Source organism: Nicotiana attenuata, unplaced genomic scaffold (genome assembly GCF_001879085.1).
Source record: "Nicotiana attenuata strain UT unplaced genomic scaffold, NIATTr2, whole genome shotgun sequence".
NCBI classification, from domain to species: domain Eukaryota; kingdom Viridiplantae; phylum Streptophyta; class Magnoliopsida; order Solanales; family Solanaceae; genus Nicotiana; species Nicotiana attenuata.
Window position 1 is genome coordinate 225510 of NW_017671202.1, and position 21375 is coordinate 246884.

The 21375-nt window shown below is 36.9% G+C and overlaps 2 protein-coding genes across 3 annotated transcripts in view; both read left to right on the forward strand.

Annotated features, from left to right (window-relative positions):
* Window positions 1-12952: 12952 nt before the first annotated feature.
* LOC109206653 lies at window positions 12953-17735 on the forward strand. The gene is made up of 2 exons (XM_019369496.1): window positions 12953-13410; window positions 16923-17735. Exons 1-2 carry the CDS (start codon window positions 13148-13150, stop codon window positions 17659-17661), a joined length of 1002 nt encoding a protein of 333 aa, XP_019225041.1. The 5' UTR covers window positions 12953-13147; the 3' UTR covers window positions 17662-17735.
* Window positions 17736-18511: 776 nt separating this feature from the next.
* LOC109206654 (myb-like protein V) overlaps window positions 18512-21375 on the forward strand; it is a 7940-nt gene continuing 5076 nt past the window's right edge. Inside the window, exons 1-2 of one of the 2 annotated variants that reach the window (XM_019369498.1) lie at window positions 18512-19155; window positions 20690-20752. In XM_019369498.1, the coding sequence (XP_019225043.1) occupies window positions 18670-19155; window positions 20690-20752 (549 nt within the window). In that variant the 5' untranslated portion in view covers window positions 18512-18669. The remainder of the gene's footprint in view (window positions 19156-20689; window positions 20753-21375) is intronic. The other variant, XM_019369497.1, reaches the window with a different exon arrangement.

Here is a 21375-nt window from a genome sequence, read left to right on the forward strand (position 1 = left end):
GGGTAAAAGAAAAAAAATATACTCCATCATTAACCCCCACCCCCACAAATTTCTCTCTCTCTCTCTCTATAGTGGGAGCTAAATGAAGATCATCAACCACACTAATGGAAACATCCATGATTGAAGGAGCATGCATTGCTTTCTTTACTCTATATAATTATTCTAATAGGTTATCAAAATTATTGTAATCAATAACTAAACTGCACTTTTTCTTTGTTTACACATAAGCTTTTCTTTACCCAAAAAAAAGGACACTGTTTAACCGCTCTCAATATATATATATATATATATATATATATATATATATATATATATATATATATATATATATATATATATATATTATATAAAAAAATATACTAGTTTTATATTTATTTGCGGCTATCGAATGTAAATAATTCTCGAATGTGGGCTAAAAGTGATATCTGCCAAAAAGAAAAAAGAAAGTAAGAAGGTAAATGTATATTATATATACTTTATAACTCAATAACTCAAAGACTTTCGTGTATTAGTGGATAACATTGTTAATGAATGAGAAGGCTATATACTAGAGTTTGGCATCATACCTAACCACGAAAATGGGAATCCCAATTAAAGAGGAAAAGAAACATTTCATTAAAATATGATATAAACAATTTGGTGCCTCATAATTTTTTATGACTTTAAAATGGTCTTTTTTCAAGCTTGAGTTAAGCTATGTATCTATGGATAAGAATGTGAGAAAATGTCCCACACATTCAATCACACGCTATTCCTTTCTTATTTTGCACCGAATTTAATATAGATCTAATAAAGAAATATAATACTCTAGCTATTAATTTACATCATATTGCAAATGTTCCAGAAAGTCGTGGTACAAAGATACTAAATTTTCCAGATGAGTTAGAAATTGGGAATCATATATACCGGTTAGAAAAAGTAAATATTGAATCTTATCGGCTATTTGTGTAACAATCCCAAATTTGAATGCTATATTGAGTGCTGGGCACTGAGGATAGTACTCAAGATATAAACACGTTAAGACATACTTTTTGCATTCGGTTCGAGTTGCACCAATGGTCAAAGAGGGTTTTGATAATTGTTTGATTGTGCCATAATTGATAGCACTAATATTTTAACTCTACAATGTTTTTTCATGTAATCATATGTTATTCGAAATTTATTATTTCACTTGATTTAAATTCGTGATATATAAGATTCATTAGAAGAAATAAACATTTCATACTATGAGTTTCTTCATTTTAAAGACTAATTTCGAAAACTCTGATTAAGGGTGTAGCGATATCCATCACAGTACTAGAGGATTCATGAATGAGGAATCTCCCCATCAAACTCTTCATTTTCAATGAAAACATAGATTTTCAAACGAGAAAAATGAATGAAATTGGAAAAATCTCATCCCAACTATGAGGAAAGAAAAAAAAAAAGCAATTTGGTGACTTGGTGTGACAGATTAGACTAGCACTAGGTCAAAAAACAAAAAATCCAAAAATTAGATAAGTCTACCAGTAGAATTGCGTAGATCATTCCACGCTAATAATAAATTTTGCATGTCTATTTCAATTTCCCCAGAAAAATCAAGATTTTTCTATTTGTTTACTTGTTGCAAATGAATCCAAGTGGACAACAAATTCTTAAGAACCACCTGGTGCCACGTTAATACATGCAACGTGTCAAATTTGTACTCCTTATCATATGTTAAATCTATATATCTATTAAAGCAAGAAAGTTATCATATATAATTGACATTATGGTTAATCCAAGTGGCAAGCTAATAAATGTCAATAGTATATGGTGACTTTATTCTATATTGGACTATTTTAGTTAAATACAAATATATATATATATATGTGTGTGTGTGTGTGTGTGTACGGAATTTGAATTAAAAGATAATTTTGAATTTATAGATAAAGTTCTAAAATTCGAATTTAAATTAAAAATAAAATTTATCTTTTATCATGTTATCATACTTAATTCAGTTAATGATCGTATGCAATCATGATAGGAACTTTTATTATATTTTCTAATTATTTAAATACTACTTCGCCTCTAGCAAAAAAAGAAACTACTCCATATAACTATAAAACTATTTCGCATTTAAAATCCTATAAGTATAGTTCTTTGAAACACTATAGCTAGATTTGAATAAGACGAAATTCTTTTAAAAAAATGTGATATATAGGGTACACGTCTATGTTTATCTAAATAACAAAAAAGAGTTTACAAAACCAAATAAAAATTTACTTACATATATAATAAAGTAAACATACATGCTGGAGAAAGAAACATCACAATCATTCAATATTAAAAAAAAAACTGTTTCTTTTTTCTTCTTGAAGAATATTTGTTTGAAGAGTCAATTTGCATAAATGGACATCAAACAAATAACAAAACTTTGGCTATACAATTGCTATCATTAATTTCAATTTAGCACATTCAAGGAATTGAATGGTATAAGCTGAAAGTGCCTGAAACCCCTTCATTTAGCTGTAGTCAAGTCAATATTGCAGGGGTATAATATTTTTTTCCTTGAAGAATATTAGTTTTGAATCATTAGATTATGTGAAAGGTTTTTATTTTCAAACTCAACAAGAGAGAAATTGGTTTCTAATTCATAGTTTCTATAGCGACTTTTAAGTGTAATAAAGAGTATATATAAAGAAAAAAATGGTATGACGTGAAATATTATTTTTAAAATATAAACAAATTATTTCGAAAAAACTCTTTACTTTTTTAAATTCAAAGATAATAAAAAGATAAGATATTTTTGAACATTAGTAGAGAGTTTTAAAATTATTATAATAGAAGCTATATCATGGATAAACTCAAAAAACCGAAATCTTATGGAATATTTACATAATATCCGGCCATATTTATTGTTTACTTTTTATAGCTAATATAAATAGATGATATACCGACAACACACGATTATACACATATTATATATGGATTATATATAAATTACACATCTTTCAATTTTTTAATTTAAGTGGTCGGATGAGCACCTATTTAGGCTGATTAGATAAAGCCAAAAGAAAAATATGAAATAATTTCAACCAAAGACTAACAATATAATAAAAGTTCATATGTAGAAATCTTTTATTAAAACTCATCCTTTTATAGTGAAATAAATTAATTTTTTGTAACAAAAGAATATTGACATAAAAAATAAGATAAAAGAAAATAAATATTGAAAAAAATGTTAGAAAGATCTAANAAACTTTTTCTTATTCGTTACTACTTGTTTGTAGTAGTAAATTAAAATTAGTAAAGTTAACTCTCATCGTATTACTAAATTTACGTTTTTTTACCAACTACAAGTACTATAGTATTATAAGAGTAAGATATCTTAGGATTTAATTTTTTTTAAATTTACATTATGTGTTATTTTTAAAAAAATACTATTACTAACAAACTGATATGATATTTGAATTTGAATTGGAATGCAATTTGAGTAGTTTGCATTGAGGTTAAGCCAAGTACGGTGTCAAAAATAAACTACTTGACAATTTTAAGACAATATATGCAATGTTTTATAATAATAATCAACTAATTTAACATTTAATGATTCAAAGAACAAATTTTTGGTATATACAGGGTATTAAAAATTAAAATTCTGGGGCGAGAGATATCGATAAACTTAAAGTGGAGTCATACTGAAATAAATCCGGCCAAAGGATCATTTAAATTTTTAGATAGTCGATTAAAGTGAATTTTAAATTAAGGATAATATCTTCACTTGCGTCATTATAAAGAATAATCATTATTATAATATATATAAAGTTTTAGAAATTGAAATTTCAAAATAGAAATATTTTATGAAAGAAAAAATAGAAATTTCAAATAGAAATTGAGATTATTGCTTGGCTAGACCAGCCGGATCACCAGCTTTGACTTGGGAGCAGTTTACTCAGCTATTTCTAGAGAGGTTTCTCCCTATCACTCAGAGAGAGGCCTACCGAAGGCAGTTTGAGCGTCTCCAGCAGGGTTCTATGACCGTTACTCTGTATGAGACCAGATTCATCGACTTGGCTCGTCATGCTCTTGTCATACTTTCCATCGGGAGAGAGAGGGTGAGGAGGTTCATTGAGGGACTTATCCAGCCTATTCGACTTCAGATGGCTAGGGAGACAGGGAGTGAGACTTCTTTTCAGGAGGCGGCCAATGTGGCCAGGAGAGTGGAGATGGTTTTGTCTCAGGGAGGTGGTCATGGGTCGGAGAAGAGGCCTCGTCATTCAGGCAGATTCAGTGGTGCCTCGTCTGGAGGCAGGGATTCGTATGGTAGGGGCCATCCTCCTAGGCCTTTTCAGTCAGCACTTCAGGTTTCTCACGGCGCTTCAGGTGGCCGTGGTTCTCATATGCAGTATTCTGATCAGTAGTCCTACAGTGCACCACTAGCTCTTATCAGTGCACCGCCGCTTCAGAGTTATAAGGGTCATCATCCCCAGCATCCGAGGGCTTGTTTTACTTGTGGCGACACGAGGCACATTGCTAGATATTGCCCTCGAGCACCGAGCAGTTCTCAGCAGCAGGGTTCCCGTGCTATGGTTCCGGCACCAGGTGTTCCACCGCCCGCTCCGCCATCTAAGGGTGGGGGTAGAGGTGCTAGAGGTGGAGGTAGAGGTATTAGAGGTGGAGCTCAGACCTCTAGAGGTGGAGGCCAGCCAGCTGCAGGTCGTCCCAGAGATGTAGTCTAGGGCGGTGGGGCCCAGCCCCGATATTATGCTCTTCCAGCCAGGCCCGAGGCTGAGGCTTCCGATGCAGTTATTATAGGTACTATTCTGGTTTGTAGCAGAGATGCTTCAGTTTTATTTGATCCAGGGTCTACATACTCCTATGTGTCATCTTATTTTGCACTGTATCTGGTCATGCCTAGTGATTCTTTGAGTGCTCCTGTTTATATGCTACCCCGGTGGGTGATTCTATTGTGGTAGATCGAGTCCATCGTTCATGTATATTTTTGATTGGAGGTCTTGAGACTCGTGTAGATTTGCTTCTTCTGGACATGGTTGATTTTGATGTCATATTGGGAATGAACTGGTTATCACCTTACCACGCTATCTTGGACTATCATGCCAAGACTGTGACCTTAGCCTTGCCGGGTTTACCTCGTTTAGAGTGGAGAGGGACTCCTGGTCATTCTACCCGCAGTGTTATCTCTTATATGAAGGCTCGGCGTATGGTCAAGAAGGGGTGTTTGGCCTATGTTCGTGATTCTAGTGCTGAGGTTCCTTCTATTGATTCTGTGCCCGTCGTTCGCGAGTTTCCTGAGGTATTTCCTTCAGACCTGCCGGGTATGCCACCCGACAGGGATATTGACTTTTGTATTGATTTGGCTCCGGGCACTCAGCCCATTTCTATTCCGCCGTATCGTATGGCCCCGCCTGAGTTGAAAGAGTTGAAAGAGCAGTTGCAAGACTTGCTTGAGAAGGGTTTCATTAGACCGAGTGTTTCGCCTTGGGGTGCACCAATGTTGTTTGTTAAGAAGAAGGACGGATCGATGAGAATGTGTATTGATTACCGGCAGTTGAACAAGGTTACAATCAAGAATAAGTATCCATTGTTGAGGATTGATGATTTGTTTGATCAGCTTCAGGGTGCCAAGTTATTTTCGAAGATTGACTTGAGATCTGGCTACCATCAGTTGAGGATTAGGGCATCCGATGTCCCTAAGACAGCTTTCCGCACTCGGTACGGGCATTATGAGTTCTTGGTGATGTCATTCGGGTTGACAAATGCCCCAACAACTTTTATGGATTTGATGAACCGAATGTTCAGACCTTACTTGGATTCGTTCGTGATAGTCTTCATTGATGATATTTTGATCTACTCCCGCAGCCGGGATGAGCACGAGCAGCATCTTAGAGTGGTTCTTCAGACTTTGAGGGATAGTCAGTTGTATGCTAAGTTTTCGAAGTATGAGTTCTGGTTGAGTTCAGTTGCATTTATGGGTCATGTTGTATCAGCAGAGGGTATTCAGGTTGATCCGAAAAGGATTAAGGCGGTCAAGAATTGGCATAGACCAGCATCAACTACAGAGATCCGGAGTTTCCTGGGATTGGCAGGCTACTATCGTCGGTTCGTAGAGGGCTTTTCATCTATCGCAGCTCCGATGACCAGGTTGACCCAGAAGGGCTCCCAGTTCAGACGGTTAGACGAGTGTGAGGCGAGCTTTCAGAAGCTCAAGACAGCTGTGACTACGGCACCAGTGTTGGTTTTGCCCACGGGTTCAGGGCCTTATACAGTTTATTGTGATGCATCTTGTATTAAACTTGGTGCGGTGTTGATGCAGGTTCGCATGGTCATTACCTATGCTTCGCGGAAGTTGAAGGTTCACGAGAAGAACTATCCGGTTCATGATTTGGAGTTAGCAACCATTGTTCACGCGTTGAAGATTTGGAGGCATTATCTGTATGGTGTGGCAAGTGAGTTGTTCACGGATCATAAGAGTATGCAGTATTTGTTCAAGCAAAAGGAATTGAATTTGAGGCAGAGAAGGTAGTTAGAGCTGTTGAAAGACTATGATATCACCATCTTATATCATCCGGGAAAGGCCAATGTGGTGGCCGATGCTTTGAGTAGAAAGTCAGCCAGTATGGGCAATCTTGCTTATATTCCGGTCGGTGAGAGACCGCTTGCTCTGGATGTTCAGGCTTTGGCCAATCAGTTCGTGAGGTTGGATGTTTCTGAGCCTAGCCGTATGTTAGCTTGCACCGTCGCTCGTTCTTCATTGTTGGAGCGTATCCGAGATCAGCAGTATGATGATCCTCATTTGTGTGTCCTCAGAGACATGGTGCAGCACGGAGGTGCCAAGCAGGTCACCTTAGGAGATGATGGAGTTTTGAGGTTGCAGGGTCGAGTTTGTGTGCCTAATGTGGATGGGCTTCGAGAGTTGATTTTAGAGGAGGCCCATAGTTCGCGGTACTCTATTCATCCGGGCGCCGCTAAGATGTATCAGGATTTGCGGCAGCATTATTGGTGGAGAAGAATGAAGAAGGATATCGTTGCATATGTGGCTCGGTGTTTGAATTGCCAGCAGGTTAAGTACGAGCATCAGAGGCCCGGTGGTTCATTTCAGAAGATTGAGATTCCTGAGTGAAAGTAGGAGCGTATCACTATGGACTTCGTTGTTGGACTCCTACGGACTCAGAGGAAGTTCGATGCAGTGTGGGTTATTGTTGATAGGCATCCCTGTTGCAGACTCCTATTTTTCTGAGAGGTTAGCCGAGATCTATATCCGAGAGATTGTTCGCCTTCATGGTGTGCCCGTGTCTATCATTTCGGATCGAGGTATGCAGTTTACCTCACATTTTTGGAGAGCAATTCAGCGAGAGTTGGGCACGCAGGTTGAGTTGATCACAGCGTTTCATCCTCAGACGGACGGGCAGTCCGAGCGGACTATTCAGATTTTGGAGGATATGCTCCCAGCTTGTGTCATTGACTTTGGAGGCTCGTGGGATCATTTTTTGCCTTTAGCAGAGTTTGCCTACAACAACAGCTACCAGTCGAGTATCCATATGGCTCCTTATGAGGCTTTGTATGGTAGGCGGTGTCGGTCGCCGGTTGGATGGTTTGAGCCGGGAGAGGCTCGGTTGTTGGGTACGGATCTGGTTCAAGATACCTTGGACAAGGTCAGGATTATTCAGGATAGGCTTCATACAGCTCAGTCAGGGCAAAAGAGTTATGCCGACAGCAAGGTTCGTGAATTGGCATTCATGGTCGGTGAGCGGGTATTGCTTCAAGTGTCGCCTATGAAGGGCATGATGAGATTTGGAAAGAAGGGCAAGCTTAGCCCTAGGTTCATTGGCCCGTTTGAGATTCTTGATCGAGTGGGAGAGGTGGCTTACAGACTTGCGTTGCCGCCGAGCTTATCACCCGTGCATCCAGTGTTTCATGTATCCATGCTTCGAAAGTATCACGGCGATCCATCTCACGTGTTAGACTTCAGCACTGTCCAATTAGACAAGGACTTGTCTTATGAGGAGGAGCCGGTAGCTATTCTATACTGGCAGGTTCGTCAGTTGAGATCGAAGAGTTTTCCTTCTGTTCGTGTTCAGTGGAGAGGTCAGCCTGCTGAGGCATCGACCTGGGTGTCCGAGTCAGATATGCGGAGCCGTTATCCCCATCTTTTCCCCAACTCAGGTACTTCCTTCTTACGTCCATTCGAGGACGAACGGTTATTTTAGAGGTGGAGAATGTGATGACCCAAAAGGTCATCACTTGTTTTAAAAGTAAATTATGCGTTTCGAGGCCTTAAAAACCTCTTTCTGTCTGACCTCGATTTGAATGCGCAGTCCGGGCACGTAGCCGGAAAGCCAATATGTGAAAATCTGTGAAAAATGATGAATTTTGGCTTTAAAATGAATTAAGTTGACTTCGGTCAATATATTGGATAAACGGACCCGGACCCGTGATTTGACGGTCCCGTAGGGTCCGTAGGAAAATATGGGACTTGGGCGTATGCCCGAAATCGAATTCCGAGGTCCCAAGCTCGAGAAATAAATTTTTAAAGAAAATTGTCTTCTGAAATATTTATGAGTTTTTGAAAATGAAATGTGTATAAAACTTGATGGTATCGGGCCCATATTTTGGTTCCGGCGCCCGGTACAAGCCATATATGTGATTTAAGATAAGTCTGTGAAATTTGGTAAGAAACAGACTTAAAACGACGTGAATCGGATCGTATTTGAGAAAAATGGAAAACTTGAAGTTCTTAAGAATTTTCATGATTTTGATGCTAATTTTATAGTTGTTGATGTTATTTGAGTGATTTGAATGCACGAGCGAGTCCGTATGATGTTTTTAGGTTGGTGTACATGTTTGGTTTGGAGCCCCGAGGGCTCGGGTGAGTTTTGGATAGGCCACGGGGTGGATTTTTGGACTTAAGAAATTGCAGGCTTCAGCTATTTCAGTGCAGGCCTGCAGGCTTCGCATTTGCAAAGCCTGACTCGCAAATGCGAAGTCGCAAATGCGAGGGCTATGTCGCAATAGCGAAAGCAGCCCAGGCCATCCCTTCCTCGCAAGTGCGAGATTTCCTTCACAAATGCGATGCACCCCTTTTGGGCCTGTTATCGCAAATGCGATCTTTTGTTCGCAATTCCCACTTCGCAAATGCGAATCCATTTTCGCAAATGCGAGTCTAGCAAAAGTAAGGGTTCGCAATTGCGAACCCTGGTCGCAATTTCCATATCTGCAACTTGCAATTTTATAACTTAGCCGAAAATCTTTTCACACTCTTTCAAAACCAAAACACTCTTGGGCGATTTTTCAAAGACAACTCTTCTTCCAAATCGATTGTAAGTCAATTTTAACTCGTTTTCTTCAATCATTAACATCTTTTAACATGATTTCAACTCAAAATCAATGATTTTCATGGGGAAATTGGATGTTTTGAGTAGAGCCTAGGTTTTTCAAAAATTGGGGATTTGAACCTCGATTTGAGGTCCGATTTCAAAACAAATTATATATTTGGGTTCGTGGGGGAATGGATAATCGGGCTTTGGTTCGAACCTCGGGTTTTGACCATGTGGGCCCGGGGCGATTTTTGACTTTTTTGGGCAAAACTTTGGAAATTCATTTTCATGCATTGAAATTGATTCATTAAGCGTTTATTGATGTAATTAAGTAACTTGTGACTAGATACGGGCGAATTGGTGGTGAAATCAAGGGGTAAAACGATAGTTGAGACGTGAATTATGTTCGTGAGATCTAGGTAAGTGTTTGGTCTAACCTTAGCTTGAGGGATTAGGAGCCGAGTCTTATTTGTTACATGTTAATTGTGGAGTACGACGTATAAGAATGGTGACGAGTATCTATACGTCGGTGTCAAGCATGCCCGTGAGTCTTGTAATGTAATTATTATGCCTCCGTTGTGATCTATTGCCCTTCATATGCGAATTTTATTATTGTTCCCTTGCCGGGATGTTATTATCATTATTGTTCCCTTGCAGGGATGTTATTATCATTATAGTTCCCTTACCGGGATGTTATTATCATTATTGTTCCCTGCCGGGATATTTGTTTTAATATTATTGTTCCCTTGCCGGGATCTTTTGATTGGTGTTGATAAAAGAAATGGGAACGAGTTGCACGCCTGCAACGGTAATATGTGAAATGGGAGCGGGTTGCGCGCCTGCAACGGTAATATAAGTGTATCGTTTTATTTTTCAGACCTTGTATGTAGTAATCTTAGATCGTCTGTGACACTGTAACACCAGTTCTGGGTGGTTGAGACTTAAACAGTTGTATTAGATACGTGTTTCAGATAGTTTACTGCATTTCTTCCGCTTATTAAAATTTCCGCTGTTTGCACGTATTGCTTTATAATTGTTAAAAAGTATAAAAGGGGTAAAAAGGTATTTTTGTTCAGTAGTCGGCTTGCCTAGCTCTTATTAGTTGGCGCCATCACGACTCTTGAAGGTGGAAAATCCGGCTCGTGACAAAGTCGTAGTATAAGAGTCACGTCGTAATCAAAGAATCGTTTATATCGAGTCAACCTTTGTGCTTTGCCATAAATATGAGTTATTATTTCACTTTCTAGCTATTTTTAGGTTCCAATGACACCTATGAGAATAGTGCAAAAATAAAATTATCACTACGAGATTGAGAAAATGTTAGTCTTTTTTCATGTAGTGTTTCTTAATTAATATCTGACGATTAATTATTTAGAAGGTTTAAATGTTAAGGTTATTTTCATATAATTCAAATAACTCAGATATTTAACATGCTTAATGTCAAATATCAAAATGGAGTAAAAAAAATTCACTAGCTAAAGAATTTTTTATATTTTTAGATAGCCAACTAAAATGAGTTTTGATATAAGAATAATATTTTCAATTACATTATTATAAAAATAATTATTATTGAAAAATAATGTTTTAGAAACTAAAATTTTAAGAAAGAAATATTTTTTGAGAGATATCAATACACCAAATAAGAGTTCAAGTAGTAGGTAAAGAGTTAAGTCTTACCCAAAGAGTCATTCATTGTCTCAACATTTGATTGTTTTGCCATAAATATGAGTTATTATTTTTTGCTTCCTTCTGACTTTAGTTTAGTCTACTATGACCGACCGGACAAGTAGTAGGTTACTAAACGAANAAGATTTTGGATCTAGGCCCATCTTTAAGCGCGTTATAGACTAGCCCATTCTCAACCATATTAACCTCTAGTTTCCCTCCCAGTCAAGATCGTCTTTGCAGTAGGATTTCACATTCAAACAATCTACTTTTCTATTTTTTTTACTAAGTCTTTTAGATGTCTTGGTATGAGTTGTTCCAGAAATCCAGACTCGATCCATTAATGAGTTATTCCCTACAAAAGCAGTCCAAATCTAATCGTGCCCATGCATATTTTTTTTCACCAAAGAAAATGACAAACTAAAAATAAACCCAAAATAAGGAAAAGTATTCGAAGATGGATAAAGGAAAAAATAGTAAGAATTTTTTATTTTATTTTTTAAAAAAAAAAAAGTTTGGTTGGGTAGTGAAATCTTTGCCATGGTAAACTGTCGTAATCAAGAAGAAAACAACGAACAGCGAGAGTAAATATCTTGTTAGTATGTTCTCAGGACCACTATTTCACATGTTCCTGGATTGTTGAGTTACAATCCTGAAAATAATACTATATAAACAGTTTGCAAAATTGGCCGAAAAATCATTTTCTTTCGACCCACTAATTTTCTTCTTCTTCAGTAAAGACGAAAATGAAATTCTGTCGACAGCAAAATATTCTGTCCGAAGCTTCAAGAAATTTGAAATAAAGAAATAATGTTAGGAAAATATTAAGGATTCTCCTCCGATCCCTCTCATGACCCCTCTCCCCTTATATCCAAGAATATTTTTGTCTTCAGTTGTGGATGTTTCTTGTGATCAATCTTCCATTTATAATTTTCTCATTTAATATGAGGAACCACAAAATATTCAAAAGTATAATTTATAAGTTGACTCTCATAGTCGATCAGAACTACAAATTTATTTAAAATTTCTTTTGGGATTGGAGTCTCGCGAATATATATGGAAGAGGAAAATTTAGAAGAAGGGAGCGAATTTTGTCTGATTCAAACCGAGTGGTACAAGATGATGAATCCCATAAAAATCGCAAAATCTTCCTAGAAGATTATGTCCTTGTAAATTATTATTTTTCTTACCATCTTTTTTTTTATTAAGTTTTTTCACCATTACCACTTTATAGTTTGGCCAATGCAACCACGGTAAATACTTACTCACATCGGGTGTTTACACCAAACTATATTAACTTGGTTAATTAATTTAATTAGATGAGAATGCATATAATTTACCATGGTTAAATGATTGAAGTCCATATGCAAAACACAAGTCATGTATCTATTGATTTGGTGTAATCACCGGTGCGGGTAAATTTTACCATTCAACCACTATAATATAGGCCAAAATTTTACGGTATAGCCAGTTTTCGGACTGGTCAATCAAAAATAGCCAGCATTTACCAAGCCAATGAAAAATAGCCACCGTTTTGCTGCAATAGAGACCGGTCCAGCATAATATATTGGAGTTCGGTGCACTTGTGTATGAACTCCAGCATATTATGCTGGACCGATATACTTTGCTGGCTCTAGTATAATATACTGGAGACTGGAGCACTGGTGCTCCAAACTCCAGTATATTATACTGGACCATTATACTTGCTGGAACTCCAGTATATTATGCTGGAGTTCTAGTGTATTTATGCTGGAACTCCATCATATTATGCTGGAGTTCCAGCATACTATCCTGGAACTCCAGTATAATATGCTGGAGTTCAGGTATACTTATGCTGGAACTCCAGCATAATATACTGGAGTATTTCCGGGTTTTGAACAGTATTTTCGCTCAGATTTATCTTTACATAAAAAGTGGCTAAATTTCGATTACTTTTGAAATTGGGCTATTTTTGAACGACCAGTTGTAAATCTGGTTATTTTTTTAAAAATCACCCGATAAAATAACATGGGTTTGAGCATGGGCTCAACTAAAGTCAGCCCAACCAAACTATATCAGCTTCACACGTCTGTTACTCCCCACCCATTCCGGTGGTGGCGACGGTGACGGCGCGGCGGCCGTTTTATCAGTTTTGGAGTTTCCCCTCTTCAGTTATTATTGAAAAGGCTGAAATTTTGGAGTAGAAAAAAATGGGTAAGGGAAGAGCAAAAAAGAAAGGCGGTGGTACAACATGTGGGTCAATTACATTGAGAGAAGAGCTAAGTGGGAAGAAGAAACAAAATCATGTAAATGCAAAATCAATGCTGAAATTGGAACATATAAAGAATCTTGCTACCTGGGTCAGCGGTGAAACTTCCATACATTCACTTGGTGCATTCTTTGGTCAGAGATTTGCTGCTTCAGCTGAATCCTTGGGTGTTCCTCCTGACCCCTCTTTGTTTACTTGTCAAAGGTTTGCTCTTTAAATCTTTTTGACCTTTTTATAAAAACTCTTTAAGCATTCTTGAATTATTTTGCCGGATTCAGAGAGTTGTTTTGATTTGGTGATGGCTTAAAAATTGGACCTTGTTCACTGCGATGATACTGTTATTTGAACTGTGTTAGCTTATGTGTTGTGTAATTTGAATTGGGAATTAGCATGGACTAACTCTGCTTAATTGAGCTCCCATAGCTGGTTCCAAACCCAATTAAAAAAACAAGGTTGCAGTAGGTTTACGGCTAGTGCGAAGATAGTCTTCAGTATGATGAATCTATAGATATTGAATTCGCCTGGATTGAGGAAATTGGATAGGAGATTGAGATTCATACAGCGGACTCAGTCTAGTTTGGTATTGAAGCATAGTTGATTGATGTTGAATTAAATAGATAGATTAGTAACTGACCTTGATTGCTGTTTGTTATTGTAGTTAGTTGTCTTCTCAATCAGAATGATAATCAGTTTGATTTTTGACCTTGTAAGTAATGATTTGGCTTTTCCCGTGAAAAGTTGGTTGTAGACATTTTAACTATGTTAGTTTTGGGACTTGCTATTCTGGTTGATTTATTTGTTGGCTGTTTGGTGTCCCTGATGATACTTTAGAGTCCCTTTATCTTCTCTCAAAAGGGTTACTTGACAAGGGTACCTGTGGGGTCTAAACCCATACCAGTTGTCGAAACATTTCTAAATATAAGGAACTTGCTATGTTGCAGAAATGTCCTGATTCCTGAATTCTAGAACTATTTGGTTCCTTTTAATATATCTGGTTATTGAACTTCAGCTTGGTACTTGTAGTTATGTGACAAAATACATAGATAAATGATTCCTTTATGCCAGTCACATCTTTCTCTAGAGATTGCTCTTGGATGGCTTGAAACAGGATAGACGATTCTTTCAACAAAGGTTTCAAAGAAAGTGAAACAAGCAAAGTGGAATAAAGTAGGAACTGACTGTAATAACCCGAGATTTTTAATAATGTACCTTTAAGTTAACTTCTTAAGTTTATAGTGTTTTACTTTGGATGTTCATGTAGTGGAAGTAAACTTTAGAAGGAAAAAAAAAGTTTCTAAAAAAGTTGCCCGTCACTCGTACGCTTCTCTAGGAATTAGGTCAACAATGAGATCGACCTATACTCTCCTTTTCTTTGATCTTGCACTTTCAGTGTAGGATATATACGTGGATGAATGTTGATAACCTGTTTAAAATTGGAGTCTGGATGATCAATCGATAGGATTTACTTCATCGTTGACAGGTTTTCCCTAACTTGTATTCTTTCACACATTTCAATTTTCATCAATGTCGAATTTTCTGTATAATCTCAACAGTACATAACGCTTCATGAAAATTTAAATATATATGTTTTAGTTTATTTCACGTTTCATTGAATTTTAGCTTGCAATCGAGCCATAAGGACGTCTATGTATTTTCTTCCCACATGCATGCTGATATTTATGTTGGGCTTTTGATTCATGGACAGATTGATTGATGATGAGGCTTAATTGTTTAGTAATCTGTGTTGTTGTGTTAGTAAACCCGTGAAACTATGATTATGTTGCTCGAATTCTTCAAAAATGCCGTCTGATGGGTGTGTGTCTGATCCTCCAAAAGTTATACATTTTTGGAGTATCCGAAATAGGTTATATAAATGAGGAGTAATCGGTCAAGGAACTTCTGAATATTATAATATAAATGGAAAGGAAGTATAGAAGAAAAATAAAGGAAATGATGAAGTAATGACCTTCATTGTTAATGTCGTGTCCTTCTTGGGTAGGTACAGGTACTATATACTACTTGATAAGAATATGAAGTATGATGATATGTCCCTTGGAAGAACTTTTATGGGAATGATGAGTGATTTGTGAGATTGTGTAAATTGTTACCTTATTTTGTTTATCATGTACCATCCTTTATATTATTAAGTGATGCCTTTGCCATGGAGGTCCAAACATTGTTGAGGGGAATCTTCTAAAGCCTTCTCAATTGACAAGGGTCCCTCTTACATCTGCCATACCCCTGTTTTCATGTATTATATTCTACAACATGTACTCCTGCACTAATTGTTGAACCCGCGCGTTCTTGCAACCCAATGAGTCTTCTAAACCTAGAGCGCCAGGAAATGATAAGTGAGGTATGATGAATTAGCAGAGTTGTACTTATTTTATTAAGCCTGTTCGAGTGAATAATAAGTGTTTGAATTAGATATAATCCAAGTGTTTCTTATCTTCTCTGGAAGTGGCAGTCTCTTTATTTGAGATAGGGGTTGGAGGAGGGGTTAATTTAGGACATCTAAGATGATAATTGAGCCTTTAGCTTGGAACCTACCTTTTGAGTGCTTCTGCATTGAACGTTATGTTAAATTGGATTGGAACTAGTAGCTAATTTTTCAGTTGTTGCACAAATCCTAATGGGAGATTTATACTAGTAATTTCAGGAACTTTCTGACTTCAATTTATCTGTATCATTTAGGAGGAGCCTTTTGTTGGATGCCCTTGACTTTCTGGTTTCATATGAATTCCATAGTACTGCGGGAGAGCCTTAACTTGAATGTTATTCACTTTCTACTTCTCAGAATCAGTAATAGTGCAATTGACTGGTTATATTTCCTTCGCGGAGGATCTTAATAATCAAGCGTCTTAGCTTTTGGGAGAACAACTCGAACAAGTGCCTTTCACATTCTGTGTCTTAACTCAGATTGCTCAATAAGCCAGCCATATTTACTACACTGCCAAAATGTCAATCTCTGTACATGGTCAACATATGCAGCACACAAACACTAGGCCATTAATCCTAACATGTACAAATGAGGAATTGATGGATGAGGAAGAATACAAATGAGGCGGACATCTCCCCCAGTAATAAGTTTTTATGTTACACTATATCCTGTCAGGCAGTTTATTGGACTATAAAATTCCGTCTATCCACGGTGTAAACACTGATAGTAACTGCATACCTTATAGCAATGCCTTTTTGTAATCCCTTTGCACTAATCATCTTGTTACTTTATAATCCATTTTGGTAAAGCAAGTGTTTGCTAATAGATACTGTGGCGTGGTATCAATCCCTTTCTGTCAAAATAACTTTTTTGTTTAGTTCCTAGGAGTGTCGCCTAGCGGTTAATGAAGTGAGCAAAACCAATGGAGACAAAAGACACTAGGTGATTTCTTCACATCTGCCTGAGTCTTGGTGGCCAAAGCCACCCGCTTGTACGGGTGGGAGGTAGCAGGTACCTGGTGAAATAATCAAGATACGCAAAAGCTGGCCCCTGACACCATTTTTATAATTATTTTTGTTTTGATTTCTCTAAAAGTTGGTTATGTTTGAGTTCAAGATGCAATATGGGCATTTTTTTACAATAACTGTCTGCATCATATACTTGTTTAGGGAACAATCTTCACAATTGTCATGTTTGAACGAGCTATTGCCGACCACCCCCTTTTGTTATGAGAAAATTGAGGCTTGCATACTAACTTGTATTTGCTATTCTCCAGGTGTGAATCTATCCTTCAGTCTGGCTATAATTGTTCAGTACGGATCGAGAAGAACAAAAGAAAGGGACGAAATAGACGCAAGAAACCTGGTATTCCCCCAAAGAACTATGTTGTCTATGACTGCCATTTCTGTTCACATCCTAATCTAAAGAGAGGAACCCCGGGTGGCTATATGAAAGACCTATATCCTGCCAAAACAACAACTTCAAGAGTAGACCCTACTAAATCAGCAACCCGAAAGTCTGAACAGTTGGATACAGTAGTGTCTAGTATCGATAAGGCAAGAGTTGACCCTACTGAATCAGCAACGCAAAAATCTGAACAGTTGGATACGTTAGAGGCTAATATCGATGAGACAAGAGTTGACCTTACTGAATCAGCAACCCAAAAGTCTGAACAGTTTGTTACTTCAGTGGCTAGTACCAATAGAGATAATAATGCAGATGTAACGGTTTCATCTGAAATAGTTGGAGATGATCCTACCGCTAGTCCTGCAACTCCATTATCGACAGTAACAGTTACTTCTTTGTTGGATTCTAAGAGGAAGAAAAGAAACAGAACAGGGTTCAAGAAGAAAGTTGAACCTCAGGTTGGTTCGTCCGCGACAGATGCTGAGAAAACTGTCTCAATATCCAGTAAGCGAAAGAGGAAGTCTTGGACTAGTTTGAAGGAAATTTCTGAAAGTGAGGGTAGCAATAGCAAAAAGTTCTCCAACATATCTGTACCATTTGTTCTTTGATTGTAATAACTATATTACTGTTTCTTGAGAACACTTTTGGTGTTGATATATTAAAGTTTCAACTCTTCTTTTTATTTTTAAGTAACCCGATATATAATTTTTAATTGACATGCATAAATTTCCATTTCCTTTTTTCACGAAGCTGAGTACTTTTCTGCTATTTCTTATAATTTTAAACATACTAAAAATTTTAGGGACTTTAAGCTAATGCCTCATTAACTTTGCTTGGCCTTCAACTGCCCTTGTACAAATTTTTATAGTATTGAAATAATTCTTAAAATTTTTAATCGGAAACTTATTGGACTCCCCAATCATATAATTTAAAAATATTTAGAATATTTTCCTAGTCTTATGAAACATTTTAAAGGGAAAAATTCAGAATTAGCATGATTATTAGTAATTGAAAATTAGCTATAATTTTGAAATTAAAAAAAAAAATTTATCATTTTTAATGCGAAGGTAATATTTGGACAAGAATATCCAACTAAAAAGAGCGCAAAGACTCGCTTTTCTATTTTTTCCGCTTTAACTCCAGCGAGAGACAACGTCTTATTTGAGTTTCACTTTCACTACTTTTACTTAGTGTTGTTTGAGTTCCATAATTTTTTCTTGAAATTTCAATATAATTTGCTAAAATTCAACTTCTAAAAGTTCGAATTCCAACGTAACCATGTATAGGGTATCTTTTGTGCAAGAGTTTATATATAAGAATTTCATAATCTAGCATATGATACTGGACCGTAATTCGGCAAAATATATTTTTGTCCAAAATTTATTCTCGTATTAAACAATAAGTATTTTTCAATTATTTTATAACCCGAAAATTGGCCAACTTACGCTATTTTGACCATTTTAAAGTGTTATGTTAAATACACAGAATCTCAAATTGATGATCTCTTCGAACAGTAGTACTAGTAGATTCCTTTTTCTCTCGTTAACACTCTCCGCATTCAACACTTGTGACTTGTTGCTTGACTCACGCACCACATCACCGTATAGCAAGCAAAAATGGGAAACCGGCGGTTAGCGGTGGTAGCGATAAGCGACGACGAGGACGACGACGACAAGTTGCTGCTATCGCGTGTAACACGCGCTTCCAGCAACGGCGAAGATAAAGCGAATAGTCAAAGGAAGCGTAAGAAAGTAAGGCTCGTCGAAGAAGAAGAAGAAGAAGAAAAGCCAGAGGAGGAAGAAGAGGAATCGAATAATGATGATGAAAGTAGAGATAAGAGGAAGAAGAAGAGGAAAGTGCCGGAAAATGAGGAGGAAGAGGAGGAGAGAGGCAGGGGGAAGAGGAATAAGAAGAAGAAATTTGACGAAGAACCGGAGCTTGAATCGGAACCTGAACCGGTTGAAGAGGAGGAGGAGGAGGTGGAAGAAGAACAGCTGGAAGATGCTAAGCCTATTGGTGAGGTAATTAGGGTTACTGGAAAAGGTAAAGGGAGGAGAAACCATTATGAGTCATTCGAGTACGATGGAAATCGCTATGAACTTGTGAGTTTTCATTCATTTGCTTTATTTCATCGAAAAATGCTTCCGAAATGTTATTTATTGAAATGTTGTTTGTGTTTTGAAAAAAAATTACGGCTTTTCCCCATGACTTGTTGCTGAAATTAGGGTTTGAAAAATGTTATTTATCACTCATAGGTTGCATTTGGAATGATAGAAATTGGAAAGTACATTACTTCGACTATTCTGCCGGACCTGCCCACCAGCACCGATACTCTGCTCACGGATGGGAAGAAATCACCTAGTAGGGTTTAGAATAATATTTCCCCCTTTCTAATGCTTAGTAGCGGAAGTCATATTCCTTTACAAATATACAAAACTAGTACTCCTTATTGCTAGCTTCAACCAACACTACATTTTTCTCAACTTTTGATACAAAAAAAATATTACCAAAACACTATCTTCCTACCATTTCTTTCACCTTGTAGAACTGTTATATGTCATCTGCTTTTGTACCTGACTTAACATTGGAAAATAATCTAGAAAATGATTTCTGATCGAACACTTCTCATGAAAATTTGTTTGTGTTTTGAAAAAATTACGGCTTTTTTCCATGACCTGTAGCTGAAATTAGGGTTTGAAAAATGTTACTTATCATTCATAGGTTGCATTTGGAATGATAGAAATTGGAAAGTACATTACCTCAACTATTCCACTGGACTTGCTCTGCCCATCAAGGCTTAGTCGGATGGGAAGAAATCATCTAGTAGTGTTTAGGATAATTTCCCCTTTTCTGATGCTTATTAGGGGAAGTCATATTCCTTTACAAATATACAAAACTAGTACTCCTTATTGCTAGCTTCAACCAACACTACATTTATCTCAACTTTTGACACAAAAGAATATTAGTGAAACACTATCCTCCTACCATCTCTTTAACCTTGTAGAACTGTTATATGTCATCCGCTTTTGTACCTGACTTAACATTGGAAAATAATCTAGAAAATGATTTCTGATAAAACACTTTCCATGAAAATTATTTTCTTTGGTGAACATTTCATCCATAATATTTGAAGGAGGTGATTTCATGGGTTCACTCTGCTTCTTAGTCTCTGGTTGTTTGGTTTATTCATAAAGTTTAATGGGGTATCATGATATAGGAAATGGGTTTCTGGATGCTCTTTGCTTCAACATCAGAAAATACTGCAAACAACTAGTTTAGATTTGGATTCACTTTGATTTAATGAGTATCATTTGATGTAGTAATGGCTACTTTGTAAGGAGTTGGAGAAATGAGAGAGCTGATTAATCTGAATTGGTATCTTTCCTGGTAGAAGTGTATCACTATCACTTGAATATAGTGGAAGAAGCTTGGTTTGGTGTGCCTGGATGTTGGTATGAGAGCTGAGGAGATTTTGTGCAATCAATATCAACTCTAGTTTTTTTCTTCCATGAAATTTTACTTGGCTGTTTCATCCCCTTTGAACAGTATAACCTGTAATTGCATTGGCTAGGAACTTTGTTAAGTGTGGTTTTTCTTATGTGGTTTCTCTTATTGCTAACTTTTGTTCTTCTACAGGAGGATCCCGTGCTCCTGGTTCCAGAAGCAAAAAATCAGAAGCCTTATGTGGCAATTATCAAGGTAATTCTTTTTCAGGAAGATACATGATTCTTTTGGAAATTTAAATAGATGCATAACTTATGTGAATGCATATGCTATTTCCCAGCCAGGAATCAGGTCAGTTGCATTATTAGTTTGGTTGTAGCATGCAAACTAAGCTTATATCTTAGGTATTTCTCTTTTCTGCTGTGAAATTTGGGCACTCAATTTGACCTGGATCTTAACTGCATTTTGCCTCATCTAGTGTCCCATCAGAGAATATTTTCTATTTGGTGGTGCTGAAAGTCTGAGTTAAACTCCTTGAGTTGGGACTACAAAAGGGAAGGGAAGAAAACAGAATCAAAGCATTAAATTGTAGCGTAAGAAGGGAAGAGCAGACGAACAATAACTAGTGTAGAAAAAGATAATAGTTGCTCTCACCTAAATACTGGCATCTATTTAAAGTTGGGGTGAAAGAGGAGGGTTGCTGGGAGGTAAGTATTTCCTTTGATTGGTAGATAATGGAAGAGGAACTGAAGTGAAAGTGGAACATATGCAAAATGCCACATTCTCGTTTCATGTCTTCTGAATTTGACAGAAAGGAAGTTTGTTGAACCCTTATAATGTTTAGACATGGAAACATGCAGGTTCGTTTTTTTTTTTTT